Source organism: Chinchilla lanigera, unplaced genomic scaffold (assembly GCF_000276665.1).
Source record: "Chinchilla lanigera isolate Chin_1 unplaced genomic scaffold, ChiLan1.0 scaffold00056, whole genome shotgun sequence".
Classification (NCBI taxonomy): Eukaryota; Metazoa; Chordata; class Mammalia; order Rodentia; family Chinchillidae; genus Chinchilla; species Chinchilla lanigera.
Genome location: NW_004955457.1, coordinates 8,968,662 through 8,986,011, shown reverse-complemented (window position 1 = coordinate 8,986,011; position 17,350 = coordinate 8,968,662). Strand labels below are relative to the sequence as shown.

Below are 17,350 nucleotides of genomic sequence, written 5' to 3'. Positions count from 1 at the left end.
TTTTTTTTGTCTTTTTGAGACAGGGTCTCACTATGCAGTTCAGGCTGGTCTTGAGCTCACTTTGTAGCCCAGGCTGGTCTCAAACTCACAATGATCCTCCTGTCTCAGCCTCCCACAGGTGTGCACCACGCCTGGCCTCACATCCTTCTTAAACCCATTTTCCTTTGCATATTTACTAAAGTTTGACTTCACTGGGCTCACGCCGCAGTAGTGTTCTCCTGACTTCTCTCTGCAGTAAAGCTGTCTCAAATCATGGCACCAAATGGATCCCCCTCAACCACAGCTGATCCCCACTCCTAGCCATCTAGGCTATCTTCTCACCTCATCATCTTCTCTCGTTTCTCATCTCTCATATTTTGTACCTCAGTTAGCTGAACTATCAATGTTCTCACAGCACCTAAGAGGTATCCTAATGGCCTGTTCTGTTCCAGAACACACTCACAACTTCGCAAGGTGTAAATACTGCTAATCTTCTAGAAAGCTTCCTCCATCCTTTGGTTGGAAAACCACCTCCTCCTAGATGAGAACAGTCACTCTTCTGTGGCTCTTCTGCGCACCTAGTAGTTTCTATTATTTATGTATTTTTATGCATCTTCTCCTCTCTCCTACTGGATGGCCAACTCCTTAAGGGAAGATTCCAGTTGTGACTCATTCTCATGTGTCTTAACTGTTTCTACCACAAGCTGCTCAAAAATTTGTGTTTAAGCTGATTGTGGTGGCACATGCCTGTAATCCCAGCATTTGAGAGGCTGAGGCAGGAGGGAAAATTTTTAGGCCAGCCTGGGCTACACAGCAAGACCTTGTCTAAAGAAAACAGTCAAATAAAAGGGAAGACAATCAAATAAATGCTTAATAAATGAATGGGAAGCTGTAAAGACGGGTGATTAGAAAGATGGGACATAAACAACAATATTATACTAACATGAGATTGATAAGAACTAGGCATCTCTCCATCACAGGGATTTTAAGCAAGAAAAGTAGTTATTGTAGTCACATTGGGTTAAAGAGGAATTTTCCAGGAAGGCAGTACTGTTAAAAGGAACAAAATGCTATCATCTTAATGTTCATATCCACATACTGCTGAGTACAATAAATGTAAATAAGCAGGTTTCAAAATTTTATAGGCCTTTTCCACAGTCCTCTAATGCCAGCACTGGGGAGGCTGAGGCAGAAAATTCACCACAGTTCAAAGCCAGCCTCAACTACATAGTGAGACCCTGTCGCAAAGCAAAACAAAACAAAAAATCTATATAGGTTTTTTCAAGAAAATATTTATCTCAGTAAAGCAGAGGGAAGCACAAAACATAGGCTAAAAAATTAAAGTAATAAAAATATATTGCTATGAACTCTTAATTTTTGTTTTTACTTGGCAACCCACAGGATCTCAGCATCACCTCCTTCACAGCAAATCAGTATTACCCTACTAGGCTTACTTTCGGTGGCTATTATTTTCTAAAAATCAGATCAAGAACTTAGCAAGCATAATCTCAAAGGCTTGCAGAGATTTAGAAAAGAAGCCTTATTAAATAAGAAATAATGTTTAAGAATCAACTATTACATAAAGAAAAAGATCAATTTTGAGCATAGTTTTCCCACACTGTTAATTTCAGCAGCACAAAAACAGATGAAATTCTATTAGTGTTGGCTATTTTATAAGTTCTATGGGCATCAGCTTCATCTCAAAATGTTAATTTCTTTTAGTGAGGCAAAGTACAATTTTAGAATATATCTTAAACATGGCTGAATTAGAGACCAAGGAAAGCAAATCCAAATCTTCTGTCTGTCTCACAAACACTTTCTCTCTCTCTCTCTAAAAGAAATGTCATTAGTTGACATTTCACTTTGGTAATTTTGTCCTAGTTTTTATATATATGTACTATAAACTATACTAAAGTGTCTCTCAGCAACAAAAGCTAAGAACAAGTTCTAATCTATTAAAACTTACATAATTCAGTCCCAGAGTGAGACAAGGCAGGTGGATTACCACAAGCTTGAGAGCAGCCTGGGCCTCAGAGCGAGACACGTCTCAAAAAAGAACAATAACAATAAGCAAAAATAACCCCTATATGTAAATAACAAAGCAGAAAAACAAGTACCCTGAATTGTGAGCTTCATCAGTATCCAGGCAAAGGAAATAATGCTAAAAGCAAGCTACTTCACAGCAAGATTTATTAATACATCCAAAAGAAAGAAAGAAAAATCATTTTGTCACACTATATACAGATAATACATACAGTGTTTTATACACATATTACATCAGTTTTTACACAAGAAAAATATACATAAAAATGTAAACTTTTGTATACAAAAACCCTTAAACAAATTAAACAAGGACCAGATAACAAAAGGAGACCAATCCATTATTATTTCATCAAATTTTAAAACAGTAATACAGTACATTCATTGAGATATATATGGAAAATGTGAGCCATCTCTTCTTGTTTAAAGGGAAATTACAAACCAAAAGCCCCTCATCTCCCACAATGTCTTCTCTACCAGCAATACCACATCCAATGCCATAGATACAACTTTCCATCAGATATGGGGGCTCCTACTGAAGGCTGCCCACCTCCTCGTCTTTTGCTTTCTATGCAGACCAAAAGTGGAAAAAAAAAGTGGCTTCTAGTTTTTGTGCATTTAACTAAGCTTGCAGCTACTGTTAACATCAAAGAGAAGGGTCTCGGTTTGTAAGTTCCCTTTAAGCAGCTTTTTCATTTTCTATGTATTTTCAATGTATGGCATATTAAACATACTTGTGTGCCAAGGTGAATGAGAAACACTGAAAAGGGGCTTTGAGAACTGCTAGTCCTTGCTACCGTGCAGTTACTTTGTTAGAAGAGATTTTAAAACTGTCCAACCTGTCATTTACTGATTTTAAATAAGCTACCTCACCTTTGATTTCCCACTGCAACTTGGTTTCAACTTACACACTTCATTACTCTAGTTAGTACCACACAACTGCCAGGAGGCTTTTTTTGTTAAAGGCTGCTTCTGATATCAAGTTCCAGCTAAACTACTCTAAAATCATTCAATCCTCAACCTCTCTATTATGGTCTTCAGGGGTACCCTTACTCCACATCCCAGCCCCCTAGCATCTTGCTGCTTAGGATTGTCCAGCTACCTTCTCCTCTCTGCAAGTTCTTGAGATGTAATCTGCTGCCAACTCATCACAATATAAAATAATAGTTAACAGTATATTCTTAACACTCTTGCATTCAGTGTGTCAAACTGATACACAAACGAAAAATACCGGAAGTTGTGGGGAATAAGAATTACGTCTACATCAAGTACATGCAACCTAAGAGTTAAAAAAATAAAAAGATTAGGAAGACCTATAACTAAATAAATGCAAAAATGTGTGTAAGACAGTTTCAGAAAAGAGCCGTCTTCTTTCAAAGTTGAATTCTGAACAAAGCAGAATAACAATTAGGTGATATATTACCCTGCAGCAAGAGAGTAGTTAACCCCCTCCCCTGGCAAAATGATCTCGCTGATCGTTATTTATTAATGAACGGAAGAGGCAAATTGGTGAATTCAGTTGATCTAGGACATGGCGGATTACACACACTAATGGAAATATTAGGATCACTTCATAATTGAAATAAACAGGCTTGGCTGTCGTACATCTCCATTCAGAGAGAGAAAAAATGAGCCAAGTTCTTTTGTCTCTCATTGGACAGGTGGCATTTTTAGAAATGACAGTCTCCCTTTCAGTAAAAGAAACATAATAAAAGGAAAAGGAAGATAAATAAATAATATTTTGGATGAGACTTTAAATGTTCTTTAAATAATTTTTGATAATGTATTTTAAATCATTACATACAACTGCCATTGCAGTGATGATATTCCAGTAGGGGTAGCATTTTGCTAAATGTAAAGGATTGCCATTTAAAACTCATACATGTACATGTGTATATACAGTTCTATCAACATTATTTATATACATATATATCTAGAACGCAACGTTTCATTGCCTTTGAATATCTATGTCCACTCCCACAATACATATTAGAGACATACTGTGTGAGTGACATGAAAGTATATGTACACATGCTCTGACATGTATATATACACTTCTGTGTGTGCATAAGAGCTTTAAAGGCACAATATATAGGGATGCAAGTTTTCTAGAGAGCTGCAGCAAAGTCAAAACAATGTCACAATTGCAAGAAAAAAGCAAAAGGAAATATAGCAGAATTCATTATGCGAGAATTCATTAAAGCAGTTTCATCATAAAAGTAGTTACAGAACTCAAGAGGCTTATATGGGACTTTGTATGCTTCCATTAAAAGGCAAATGGTAAATTTAAGATTAAACTAAAACATAAAACAAATTCCTTAAATGACAATTCAATGACAAATGTGTAAATAAACCTAACACTATAAGTAATATTAATCATAAAATCCTAAGAGGTTTTTTTTTCAAGTAAAATATCCCCAAAATTATCTAGGTAAAACTTTCAAAATTAGTTTGGTTTGAATATTGGCTCTATGTTTGTTTTTGAGATGAATATGACTACCGAATTCTTAAGATTACCACAGAAAATCTATGGTATTCTACAAATTGTACCTTTTCAGAAAATTTCAGAGATAAAGATCTTAAAAGAAACAGTTTAGAAGCTCATGAAGTCTGTTTAAGCCCAATGCTTCTAGCTAGAAAGGTGAAGGTTAATTAAGGAGGGAAAACAGTCATTTGTGGTATTTTCCCGAAGTGATGAGAGACTGACTGGAAGCTGGTGAAGAGAACGGTGGGCCCTGTGAGTAGGAACAGTTAGGACAGGTACTCACTCATGAGAGCCATGAAGAAGACTGATCCAACGGACTTCCACCTTAGCATGCTCTGATACTGTAGACCATCCCCCGCTCTGGCTTAGAGAATAACCCAGAATTTTCCACAGATAAAAGGCTGTTTACCTATTACACACACACATTTTTAGGGAAATATATGTATATAGCTTTATCTATACACACACATATACATACGTGTATATATAGATTTATACAAATGTATAAATAAACATAAAACTTTTCAATCTTTCCAATGACAAGGCAAGTTCACATTCAGCAAAGTGCCACCACATCCCATATACACATCTCTGTACAGATATACACAGAAGGGTCTGTTTTCACCCTGCAATCAAAGGGAATTTATTGTAACAAATCCCATTAACCAGCAACTGAAGGGAGAAATGGCACCAATACAAACTCCCTTCTTTCATTTGCATGCATATATACAAGGAATATGCAATTTTTTAAAATCCAAAAGCAAGGATGAATGAAACTGAGAGATGCTATAAAAATACAACTGTAAGGAAAAACACATAAAGCTTTCCTAGGTCTTCTCAGATGAAGGAGGCCTCAAAAACAACTATCAATTCAGACGTATTATCAGAAGTTCATTTTGAAATATTTCCAAGTACATTTTAAAATACTAAAAAATGTGACTGGAGTACTTAACTGTAGTTTTGAATATTTTATACCACAAGATACTCTAGTAAAGAATGTATAGCAAAATAATAACTTAAAACTCAAAATATAGAAATGTATTTTTAAAAAATTCCACATGAATCAGTAAAAGTCAAGGGTAGCATAATTTTTCCAAAAGATGAGCTCAGGAGCACTCTAACTTTATCACTAAGGGCAAAACTGAATATAATTTTTAAAAAAGTTTTAGAAAGAGCTGAAATCATCCTACCTTTGAAATATGTGTGGTGAAACAATCCCACCAACTCCTGAAACAAAGCAGCCCCTTTAAATAATTTATAAAGGCCCATAATTTCTAACTTCACCAAGAAAAGATAATCAACCACATCTTATAACTCAGAATAAAAAAAAAAAATCTACAATTAAGAAAGCTCAACAGATCTCTGGTCCCATGACCCCAATAAATAAAGCTCCTGTCTGGATCTGTCTGTCTTTCCCTCTCTTGATTTTTGTGTTCAAAAGTGAGAGGTTGGTCTTAGAATCTGCTGTTTTTCATGTCACTTTAAAAACACAGGTTAATTCAAAGGTTAAAATAAAATGCACATGATATCAGAGCTAGCCTTTTAACATAACAAAACGAAGAATTTGGTGTATTCATGCAACACACAATGAGACAGTAACTCTTATACCCTCAACTGCATGAGCCATAGTTCTACAATACATTCGGTTATCTTTCTGTATTTTTATGTAAGTACACAGTCATCTCTCTCACATGTGCCCCCAATGTATATTTTTGCATGTGTGTAAAAAACACAGACATAAACATGCACACAAGAAACTTAATTTTGTTTTAAAGTCACAGTGGGAATTCCTTTGTGAGGAGGGATAAAAAAATTCCTGAATAAGATACTGAGAACATCTATTATTTTCTCTATTTTTACTTCCCAACTTACAGAATAAACTATAAATTAAAGAACAAATCCATAGGAAATAAAAGAGGTCTTAAAACTTAGTTTATAAATTCCAGCTACAGTAGTTGGAGTTTTACTTGATCTATGTATTTCTATTTACCCTGTAACTAAGCTTCTAGCCATCTTAAGTGTAAACCACAGATCATTCACTAAAGAACATGATTCTCAACAGTTCTATGAACAATAATAAATGGTCTAAAGGTGTTCTACATTTTGATGCCCCAGGATATCCTTTTGTTTTATATATCTGCAAGGTAGCAAAGGATAGCTATACACCTTGACACGGCAGAGATCCAGTGTAAAAAGGTGCTTCACTAGTTTGTTTTGCCAAAAAAAAAGCTCATATATAATTTTTTAGCTATTAAACACATAGCAACATAATTCATTACACTCAATACAGCTTTAGTATAAAACTTATAATTTATGAGGTGATGTTAATAGCATAAATTAATATACCTTTTCTCTTAAAATCTACAATAAGTATTCTGAAAGCTCACTGGGGAAGGAAATTTTTAAATAAAAGTTTTAAAGCTGTGTGTGACGGGAAAGGAGTCTGTCTACATACGCTGAAGCTGAGATGAGAGCCTGAAGCAGAAAGGAAAAGGTCCTAGGCAAGACACCGTGGGCTATGAAACAAAGTGTTTTCTTTCTTGCGCTCTCTTCAATGGTGAGTCACCTTTAGTTTCTCTTAAAACTATTTTCTTATTTTAAAAACTGCCCTAATTTCCGCAAGGAATCCCTGAGACATACTCAATACTATACAGTGAAAAGAACTGTCACTGTTGAGAGGAACTGATTCAACCCTTCCAAACAAATGAAAACAATGTCACCACATGTTAAATTTTCCATCATGGCAGCACTAATCGGTCAGAGCCAACTTTAAGGACACAGGTTGGAGTCATTTCAGGGCAAACCAGTCTACTCCCCAGTGAAAGCAACGGTGTGGCACTGAGCTGCACTGGCGGTGTCTGCCCTGCACGCTGAAACGCTGTCCATGGGGAACTTTGGGTGCATAGAGAGCGTACTTCAGTGGTCCCCAGCTTAAACAAACAAACAAAAACAACAATGAAAGACAAATGAAATAAGAGGGTTCTACCTCTCTTCGCCCAAGATCACACAGCATCCCTCAGTCCTCAGGGTGGGCAGAAGTGAGTAGGCAGAAGGGGAAGGAAAGCCGTGCTGCCCAATGCAGCCCATTCAGAGCTCAACAGATCTTTCTTCTTACACGACTGTTTTTCAGAAAAAATTTTAGGTCACCCAAACTCTGCTCTTCAACTCTCCAAACATTACCAACTAGGGAGCACAAAGTAAAGAAAATCAGACAAAACTGACTCTTTCTAAAATGCTCCAACTTTTGATTAGCTCTATGTTACAGTGCAAAAAGCTAGAAGAGAAGAGAAGACAAAAGAAAAGAAAAGAAAAGAGAAGAGAAGAAAAAAGAAAAGAAAAGAAAAGAAAAGCTAACAAAAAATAAGGGCTGAAACAAAAAAGGGATAGGCTCCCTAAGTCTGACCCATAATTGTAGCACTACTGATACTGGTAATTAGATGACATATAAGTATTTGTGTTTCCTAACTCACTGGCCAGGGGGAAAGGGGTAACCAATATGTGTATATGTTCTTTATTTTTTTGGTACTGGGAATTGAACTCTGGACCTTATGCTTACTAGGCAAGCGCTGTGCGGCTGAGCTGTAGCCCCAGCCCTTCTGTATATGTTCTTCACTGATATTTTATTTCAAATCTTTTGAAAGACAGCATTTAAAATGTTGCTTTAAGCCAGCCGATTATTGGTGGAAACCTCAACGAACTGTGAGATAAATAAACCTTTCCTCTTTTTAAAAACAAAATAAAACAAAAATGTTGCTTTAATCTACTAAATATGATTTTGGTTCCCTTTGGAATATGATACAGGAAAGTTTACAAAAGCCAAGATATTAAGAAATCATTACACTGTTTTACTTTTCTAAGGAATGCCAATGAAGATTTAGTTATTTTCAATTTATTAAAATGGGAAAAAAAACTATGTGTATTACTACATGTATTTAATACACATAGATCTATGTATCGATAGATAACCAACAAAATATATATTTTGTTAGGAAAAAACCCTTAGTACAATCAGGTATTGGTAAAGAAAGGTAATAAATGAAGATTGTTCAGTATGAGGGAATTTCTTTCAAGGAATCCTCTAAATTGCCTCACTAAACTGGAAAGTTCTGTTGATCATTTAGTAGATCATTCTATTAGATTGTTTAGTATGTACTTGAACAGAATTTAGAAGTTTAAAAGAAGGCTAAAAAGAAAGGATGAAGTAACTGAAAAGTATACACCCAAAACAACTGTAATAAACTTCAAACCTATTAAGTAATTACTTTAGTGTTAATACCTCATGTTTTTGTAATACCAATCCACAGCAACCTTTCCACTAAGCTGGAGAGGAGCACTACTGCTGAGTGGAAGCACTGCTGCTGAAGCCTACAGTGTCCCCAGTACCCGACGCAAGGCACAGAAAGGACTGCAGGCCAGGACCAATGAGCTGACATTAAAGGGCTGCCAATGCGGTCTCATATTCTGAAGCAAATTACCAACAGTATGAGCTATAGGTCCACCGAAACCTAACTTCTTTCCTGTGAAAGGAAACTCTATGCACAGGACACCATGTGTGTGGCAGACACTGCAAACTGGGACCAGGAACTAGGGATGAGCACTAACCAGGGAGAGCTTTAGTGTTAGTTACAGAGAGTGAGTTAGCCTCGAGCTGAGAGACTACTCAGAAGTACATCTTATAAATAGTTATTTGGCAAAAATAAAGTATTAGCTTTCTTTAGCCTTAAACCACAAAAGGTGGTAATACCAAATTTTAAGAAAAATAAAATTTAAAATAATCACTTTCCAACTTGTTCTCCATACCTACTATTTGCTTCTCATGAAATTATAATCTTTCCATAGAGGGACACTAGACATACCACACTGCCTGCCAACATTAAATTGCTCAGGAAGTCATTAATAAAGCAGGTGTATCGCACACGGTAGGTCTACTAGAGAAAATAATCCTTTTGCTGTATAAGCTATGCGACAATAAGTAGAAAAATTTTTTTATTGCATAGTCTGTAACTTGGTGGGTTAAATGTAATTGCTATTTACTATCCTGAACTGTTTACTAGCTACATAACCTACCCAGGTGTGAAAACTGCTAAGCCATTTTGACAGAGCAAAAAACAATGCCTCATGTGCTTTTTTAAAAATGATATTAACAGTTAAAGGAGAGAAAGCCCATCTTTTCATCAGATGCTAGAAATCACAGTCAGTGAATAACAACAGGTCCTCAGAGAACAGAATGCATCATTAACTGCAGCAAATTTGAAACTTCAGTCACAGTACATACTCTAACTGGCCTTTACGAATGGTCCCCAAGAACTGCAGAAACAGTGAAACTTTTTTGCCACTATTCCTTGTGTGTTAAACACTAGAGTAAGAGCTATTTTCTACCTAATTAGGAACTTACATAAGATGTTTCTGATTCCAGTATTGCCTTATGATAACACAAGTGCTATTTTAAGAGACATCAATTTTTATCATTTTGGAGTAAAAGATACTTCATTCTTTATATACCTATAGCAAACCTACTACTAACAGGCTAGAACTGCTCCAGTAAGTAACAGAAAAACGTAACAGGTCTCTCTGGGCTTACAGATGTTCTTCTCTCTTCTAACAAGGGATTCACAGAAAACAGTATGAGCAAAGCGAAGCGAAAGCTTGGATATTTATTTTGAAGTAGATGAAAAGAGGGGAAGTGTTTCTGTTAATTATTCAACCCTACACTGGTACTTTCTAAAAGTGCCCTTTTTTCGGCTACCATCAGGGGCATCTAAACAAAGTGAACGTACTGAATGTTTTTGGTGTGAAGCTGTAACTGGCAACATTCCCGATCGTTTCATGCCTCCTTGCTAGAAAGCAAAGAAGGGCTTTTAAATGCACATAAAACAGAACATTGCAAACAATACAAGTGCAACTTACTGCAAACTCAGTTCTGACGGCTGAAAAACTTTAAGCAGCTAACACAAGAAACAAATAGCCAGAAAAAGTTCAAATCAACTACCACGACTTCCTTCGTTGTCAAAAGACAGATAAGAAAGGCCCTGTGCTGCTCTGCTACAACCTTTCATTAGTACACAACAGAGACCAAACAAAACTGCCAGGAGTGTGGTTATCTAGTGATGGTTATAATGGGATGTGAAAACAGCTTAGCAAACTAAATGACACTTTTGAGCAGAGGTAACTACTCATCATCATTTTGTTACAGTGCACTAAAGTAAAAAAGCTTACTGACATAGGTTCACAGGTGAGAATTATTCAAATTATCTGCTCTCACCACTCAGAATAGAAATTTATGGTGATACCAAATATAATTTTGCTTTGTGACATAATTTATAATTTAGAAATTTCTCAATCTGCAAAAAAGACAAAGCTATTAAAAATAAATCTTCCAATTAATAAACATGATTCTTTAAAAAAAAGTAAATATATTACAAACATATTTTGGCCCCCCAAAAAAACTTCAATAAATACAAAACAGGGCATATCATGATTTCACACAAGCATGTGACATTTTCCCCCATTGGTTCAGGCGCGTGGTATCTGCATAATGCCTGATGATCACCATCATTCTTTTAAAAAGCACAGAAAGAAAAGCTTTCAAAGGAAGGGTCTGGTTGTAACTAGCACGGTGTGAACATACATACAGGAAGTAGGAAAATACATCAAATTTTTACCTATTAGGAAAGAAGGAAGATGAAATGCTCCCTGACGAATGGATTGTTGTACCACATCATCAATACATATGCTCTACTTGTCTTTTAAAATATATATGTGTAAATTAGACTGGATTCAGGTATAAATAGTCAATGGTATTAAGGGATAATGAAACTTCACAGCAAAAGTAAAGATGCCTTTAAAATCTAGCTCCGCCCTTCTGGGGGAAGTTGGAGGGAGAGGCAAGAAGAAACGTCACATACTCGTATAGTTACCAACTAACTAAACTACCCAATGTGACTTGTAACCCTAAAATTCTGGTGCTTTAAAAGAATTTCCCCAACCTATTTCCAAATTTACTTAAACTTAAGTACTTAAATTATTTTAAAAGTACCAAATATAGGTACAATTTGTCTAATTTCCACATTCTGCGTTGAAACAAACTTTAAAATGTGTATCCTTCAGATATTACACATCACTTCACAACTGGTACACTGATTCTACAAGCATCTTCAACATTTTACAAATCTTACCAAAGAATCACTACTGTAAACATGAAAAATTCAAACGCAAAAGATGGACCAAGGAGTTCACAGATTTTATCTTTCAAATCTATCTCACCTATTCTGCCTTTTCACATCAAAATAGTTCCTTCAATTACGTCTTACAAATGTATTCCATGAGCAAGGGACTTAAAACAAATGCGTATCTGAAAAGGGCAAAGTGACCACCCTATGGCCACTCCAGGCAAACTTCCCATAACATCCCCTTGCTGACACGACTTCCGCTTTCTGTGTCCCGTTTCCTCATGGACCAACTCTTAACAGAAAAAGGTCGTGCTGTTCACACAACCAGGCCATCTAGCTCTCTATTCAGGAAATTTTAATTAACTCAATGGGACAGAAGGAGCAACATTACTAGAGTATGAGAACATGGGAAAGGAAAAAAGAGCCTTCTCCTTATAGGAGGTTAAAAAACAAACAACGGGAAGGCTACCTCCTGCACTGCACAAAACATACGCATGGGCGCACACACTCACAGGTGGTCAAAGGTGCTGCTTCCGCTGCAGTCAACCCTGATCATGAGCAGGAGTGGCATCCTGGCCTTGCCTGGAGGCTGGCAGCCAGCGCTGAGTCAGAGCCTCGACCCGCCTCTCCGCACCACCCATTACTTCCTACACAGGAACCCAGTGAACGGGTCATTCTACCTGGACCCACCTACGTAGAAACCTGGCTGAGGAATGGAAAGCACTAATCTGGATGCTAGCAAATAGTAAAGGGCACTGGTAATCTGAGGTATCTTCCACTGCTAGGACTTGCTGCTCAACATCGATCCTCTCCAGTCACTGTGCTGAACCACCAGGAGACGGCCAGGCCGCTGGGCCTGCCAGAGGGAAGGAGCACCAGTGCCGAGGAGCACGTGTGAATACTGAGGCAGGCCTGGCAGACACCTGCTGGACTGGGAGGGTGGTGCCCCTCTCATCCCCGTCTGCGACTTGGAAATCTGTTAGGAAAGGGGAGAGGGGTGCTAAAGAGGAAACAAAGAAAGCCCCGGTTCCCGTCTGCCTGGAGACACACACACACCGACGCGATCAGTTAGGGGAGGGGAAAGGAGAGGATGCATTACTGGTACTCGTGGTGGTGGCACCTGTCACTGTGAAGCCTGTAGGGGGCGCTATGGAGCTGTGGCTGGGCTGCAGGTCCTTGGGGATGCCACTGTGAGCACTCAGCTGGTGGCCGAAGGCTGCGCTGAACTGAGGGAGCTGCTGCTTGGGAGAGGTGGAGGCCATGAGTTCTGCAGAAGGCCCCATGCCACTGAAGCTGGTCTGCGGCAACCCCGGGAGCACGCTGGAGCTGCTGGGGGTTGCGGTGGCGAAGGCAGGCTGTGTGGTCTCTGAGTTCGAGGTGGTGGGCGGTGTGGAGAGGGAAGTGGAGAGAAGATGTCCGTCTGCGCCGAGAAGGTTGCTGAATGGAGAGGGCTCGCCGAGGTTGACGGGCAGGTTGCCCCAGTGAGTTCTAGGGTTTACCACTCCTCCCAGTGGCACCTCAAGTTGTGTGGGGAGCAAGTGCTGTGCCATGATGGGCATCTCTGCTGAAAAGGTAGCTGCCATATTATCACCGGAGTATGATGTTGTGTGGGGCGAGGTGATATGGTCACTGTAGGGAGACGGCACGTGCTCACTATCGTAATGGCTTCCATGGGGCGAGGAGTGTGAATGGTCACTGCTGTATTGCTGTCGTGAGGTGATCAGGTCATCTGCCTTGCTCAGCAGCTGGGCAGGATGTGGCCTCTGGGAGGCATGGCTGCCGTCGTGGACTCCGTGAAACGGTCCTGGGAAGGCTCTCTCCCCGAGTGCACTCTGGCTGATCAGAGTGGCAGAAGTAAGGCCAACGTTGGCTGGGGCAGAGAACTGCCCCTGGATCTGCCCTGCCAGGGGTGTAGGTGGGTTAGACAAGGTAGCAGAACGGAGCAGGTTCTCATCCAGCTCTAAACTAGAAAAATTATCAGGTACTATACGCCCATTCAACAGCTCCCCTAGATCCGTGTTCACATCTCGGCTCAAGGACTGGATTCCTGAAGCTCCAGTGCCCGTGGAAAACACCCCTATTCCTCTCTCTGACAACTCCTGGACTGGCACACCATCTGAATGGGAAAGTACCCCAATGGTACTCAGGCACTCGAGAGAAGTTACGGCCTGCAAGGCCCGCTCAAGCTCCTCGGCCTCTTCACTCATTGGAAGGAGGTCTCCATTCTTTCCTGAGTCGAGAAAAGGCATCAAGAATCAGTGGAGCGCATGTCTGTCTACAGTGCAATAATCACACATTTGAACTATTCTAAATAACATTCCATTGAAAGAGACTCCCTCATGACAGAGACGTTTCTAAGAACTGGCTCCAAAGGAAAAAGCCAATCTGAAATATCAGCTCTCCTGAAACGTGAACCATCATCTTCAGTTCATAGTATTCTCAAAAACCATTTTATCATCTGGGCATGGCAGCGCATGCCTGTAGTCTCAGCTACTCAGGAGGCTGAGGCAGGATGATCACAATTTCTAAACCAGCTCAAGCAACTTGGCAAGACCTTGTCTCAAAATAAGACTCCAGTTCTGCCCAAAAGCAAGCAAAACAAAAACCATTTCATTAACTTCTTCGGAACCCTCTGGATTACCAATGTAAAACCCATAATGACCATGTGATTATGCAGGTCTTATCTAAAGTTACATCAGCATCCCTAAAACAGCAAACAAGGCTGTGGAGAACAGTGCCCCCTGCCAGGTCTGCGCCGACCTTCTTCCAGCCAGAGGGCAACTGGGGAGACCAGAGCACAGAACTTCAGGTGCACAGTGTATACAGCACAGGGCTTTTCAAAATGCTTTTGCTTTACCTGCTAATTCTTCTCATTCTTCCCCAATTTTCAGCCCACAAATATACTTCCACTTCAGTTTCAATATATTAAAAATCTACTGTTAGGAATTTGATTAATCACCATGGAAATATCTAATTTTTAGTGGCAAGAAAAAATTCCAAGAATATAAAATATATCCCTTGAAACCACTAGGACAAGCACATTTTATTCTGGAAAAGTGCACTGTAGTTGAAAGACAAGGGAGTGTACTAAAATTAGGGCAGGCTTCCTTTTTTCCTTTTTCTCTCCAACATTGGGCATTGAATCCATGCTAGTCACATGCTATACCACTGATCTACACACCCAGCCCTTCGTTATTATTATTTTATTTATTTTCAGAAAGAGTCTTGGCTTAGTTGACCAGGCTGGACTTAAAAATTTGAGATTCTCTACCTCACACTCCTGAATAGTTAGGATTAAGGCATGTACCACTACATTCTGCAAAATCAGGAAACACTTCTAACAGACTGCAATGAACTTATATTTTAAATGTCTTTGGCCTGGGCATATAGCTCAGCGGCATAAGCGCCTGCCTGGCAAGTGCAATGTCGTGAGTCTGATCCCTGGTACCGCAAAAAAAAAAGTCTTTATTTTAACATAAAGATGTAAAATTATTCATTTTAAAGGAATGAAGCTATAGATCTCACCATCAAAGTATAAATCTATTGAGCATATAACATGGTTAAACAAATTACAGTCTGCACTTCTGCAAAGGGTAAAATGACTTTAGGAATAATATACATATTTCAAATCTACGGTGAAAAACATGTTATATGAGGAGGAACATTTCAGATACACTCCCCAAAACGATTTCCCTTCTCATAAACTCATTCTTCACACCAGTTTCTTTTATCAAAATATTGACCAGACCTTCAAAAAAATCAAAATCCTGTAGGTCATCAGGTAGCCTGGGCAGGACGTCGGAGAAGTCCTCCTGGTTCAATTCCAAGTCGTGTGGAATGTCACTGATCTCATTGGCAATGTCTTCTGGCAACTCATCAGCACTCAGCTCTGGGGTGGATGGGCTCCTGTAAGACAATGCAGTTGCTCCGGGACCCCACCCTGCACACAGTGCCGCCAAGACAAGTTCATTCAACACAAAAAGAACCTAATGTCTGTTAGGCTTTTTATACTCAACTGAAGCATGGAAAACCGTAACGGAAAACATCTTCCCTTCTTGATGAGGATATCTGAGAGTAGACACATTGCACAAAAGACAGACCTATTGTGCCTTTTGGATCTTATATAGTTTCAGTTTCTTACACTAGGGAGACAATCGATAATAACTGTTGTTAATTTCCTACCATTTTGTTTTGAAATTTTGCATCATTTTATTAGTGCTTTAAAAAAGAAAGAAAGAAAGAAAGACAGACAGACAGACCTGATCACAATCTGTAACCTATATCAGTAACTGAGGTAAGACAATCCATACTAGATGGTAGTTTCACTTTAAATTAAGAGAATGAAGCCAGGCATATAATTCCAGCACTCGGGAGGCTGAGGCAGGAGGACTGTGCTATGAGTTTGATGCCAGCTGGGGCTATCTAGTGAGTTCAAGGTCAGCCTGAACTGCACAGCCAGATCCTGTCTCAAGAAACCAAATAAATAAATAAATAATTTTGAAAAAACTTAAGAGAATGAATTGCAATTTTTATAAAGCGTATGTTAGTACTTTTTAGTAGAATTTCAAACCTGGTCAAAATAATCTTTAAAAAATGAAATAAAGAGGCAAAATTAAAATGTTTAAATGAAACAGAAGCCATCTATCTGGTCAAAATGGTTAAGTCTGATAAAATTAATAACGTATCACGTCTTATGAAATGTTCGTTAGAACACATGGAATTCATTTTAAAACAGAAAAATCTGAGAATATACTGTTACACTCTCAATTTCAGCATCTGCTCCCCCTTTGCTGTAGTCAGGAGTCCTGATGTCGGTAAAATCTATACACAAGACTACAAATAACTCTGGGCTGCTGGACCGCACAGCTATGATGCCCACTTGACGACAGCAGGCACTTTGAGAACATCAGAAAAGGCAGGGAAAAAGCAAAGCTGCGCCACCACTGACCGGAGGGGAGGGGCCTCCACTGGCAGTGAGACGCTGGTGGGCATGCTGAGGTTCCCCTGGGGGACTGCGGGGGGAATAGGCTTCTGGGGTCGACGAGGTCCACGCCGTCTCTTTTTCTTGTGTTTTTTGGTAAGTGCAGGAGGCTTGGTTTTTTTCCTGGGTTTCCTCTGCTGCTGGTGCTGAACTTTACGGGAGTTATCTCCTCTCAAGAAATTATCCTTTGGAGTGAATAAAAAAGATGTTTAAACCGAGATTATCCACTTCCACTCTCCGTTTGTTACTGTACAGTAAGGTGATTAAAGATAAAAATAATATTCTGTACATTTTAACCACTGAACAGTCTACCCAACATCACTCAGGCACTAAGTTTGTTTACCTACTGACTACCCTGCATGCCGTTCAGCACGTGCCTTTTCAACCAGTCCATTCTGTGCACGAGATACACCCACAATCTCTTTTTGTATTGACTATTTTTTTACATACTTTATTTAGAACACTGTCTTCACCTTTGATGCTTGTCTCTAATGAAATCTAATAATAAATTCTAGTTATTTTCTTTTATTAATTTGTGTTTATTTTATTTGTGAAAAGTAATCTATGAATTTTGTGCTATAATCTATAAAAGCTTTTATTATAAGTACACGGCATATAATCTTTATACTTCTCCAAAACTCAGGGATATTCTTTTATAACACAAAACCGACATGTTTGGGACACTGAGACTGAATA

The 17,350-nt window shown here is 38.9% G+C and overlaps 1 protein-coding gene and 1 long non-coding RNA gene across 3 annotated transcripts in view; one reads left to right on the top strand and one right to left on the bottom strand.

Moving 5' to 3' along the window:
- The window catches only part of LOC106149920, a 34,394-nt gene that overhangs the window by 14,944 nt on the left and 2,100 nt on the right, over nt 1–17,350 (top strand). The gene's annotated exons all lie outside the window — the stretch shown is intronic.
- Nucleotides 2,153–17,350, bottom strand: part of Ino80d (INO80 complex subunit D) — a 70,235-nt gene continuing 55,037 nt past the window's right edge. For both annotated transcript variants that reach the window (XM_005397001.2, XM_005397003.2), the window contains exons 9-11: nt 16,622–16,839; nt 15,422–15,579; nt 2,153–13,903 (exon numbers count right to left, since the gene is read on the bottom strand). In XM_005397001.2, coding sequence (XP_005397058.1) covers nt 12,738–13,903; nt 15,422–15,579; nt 16,622–16,839 — 1,542 coding nt within the window. In that variant the 3' untranslated portion in view covers nt 2,153–12,737. The remainder of the gene's footprint in view (nt 13,904–15,421; nt 15,580–16,621; nt 16,840–17,350) is intronic.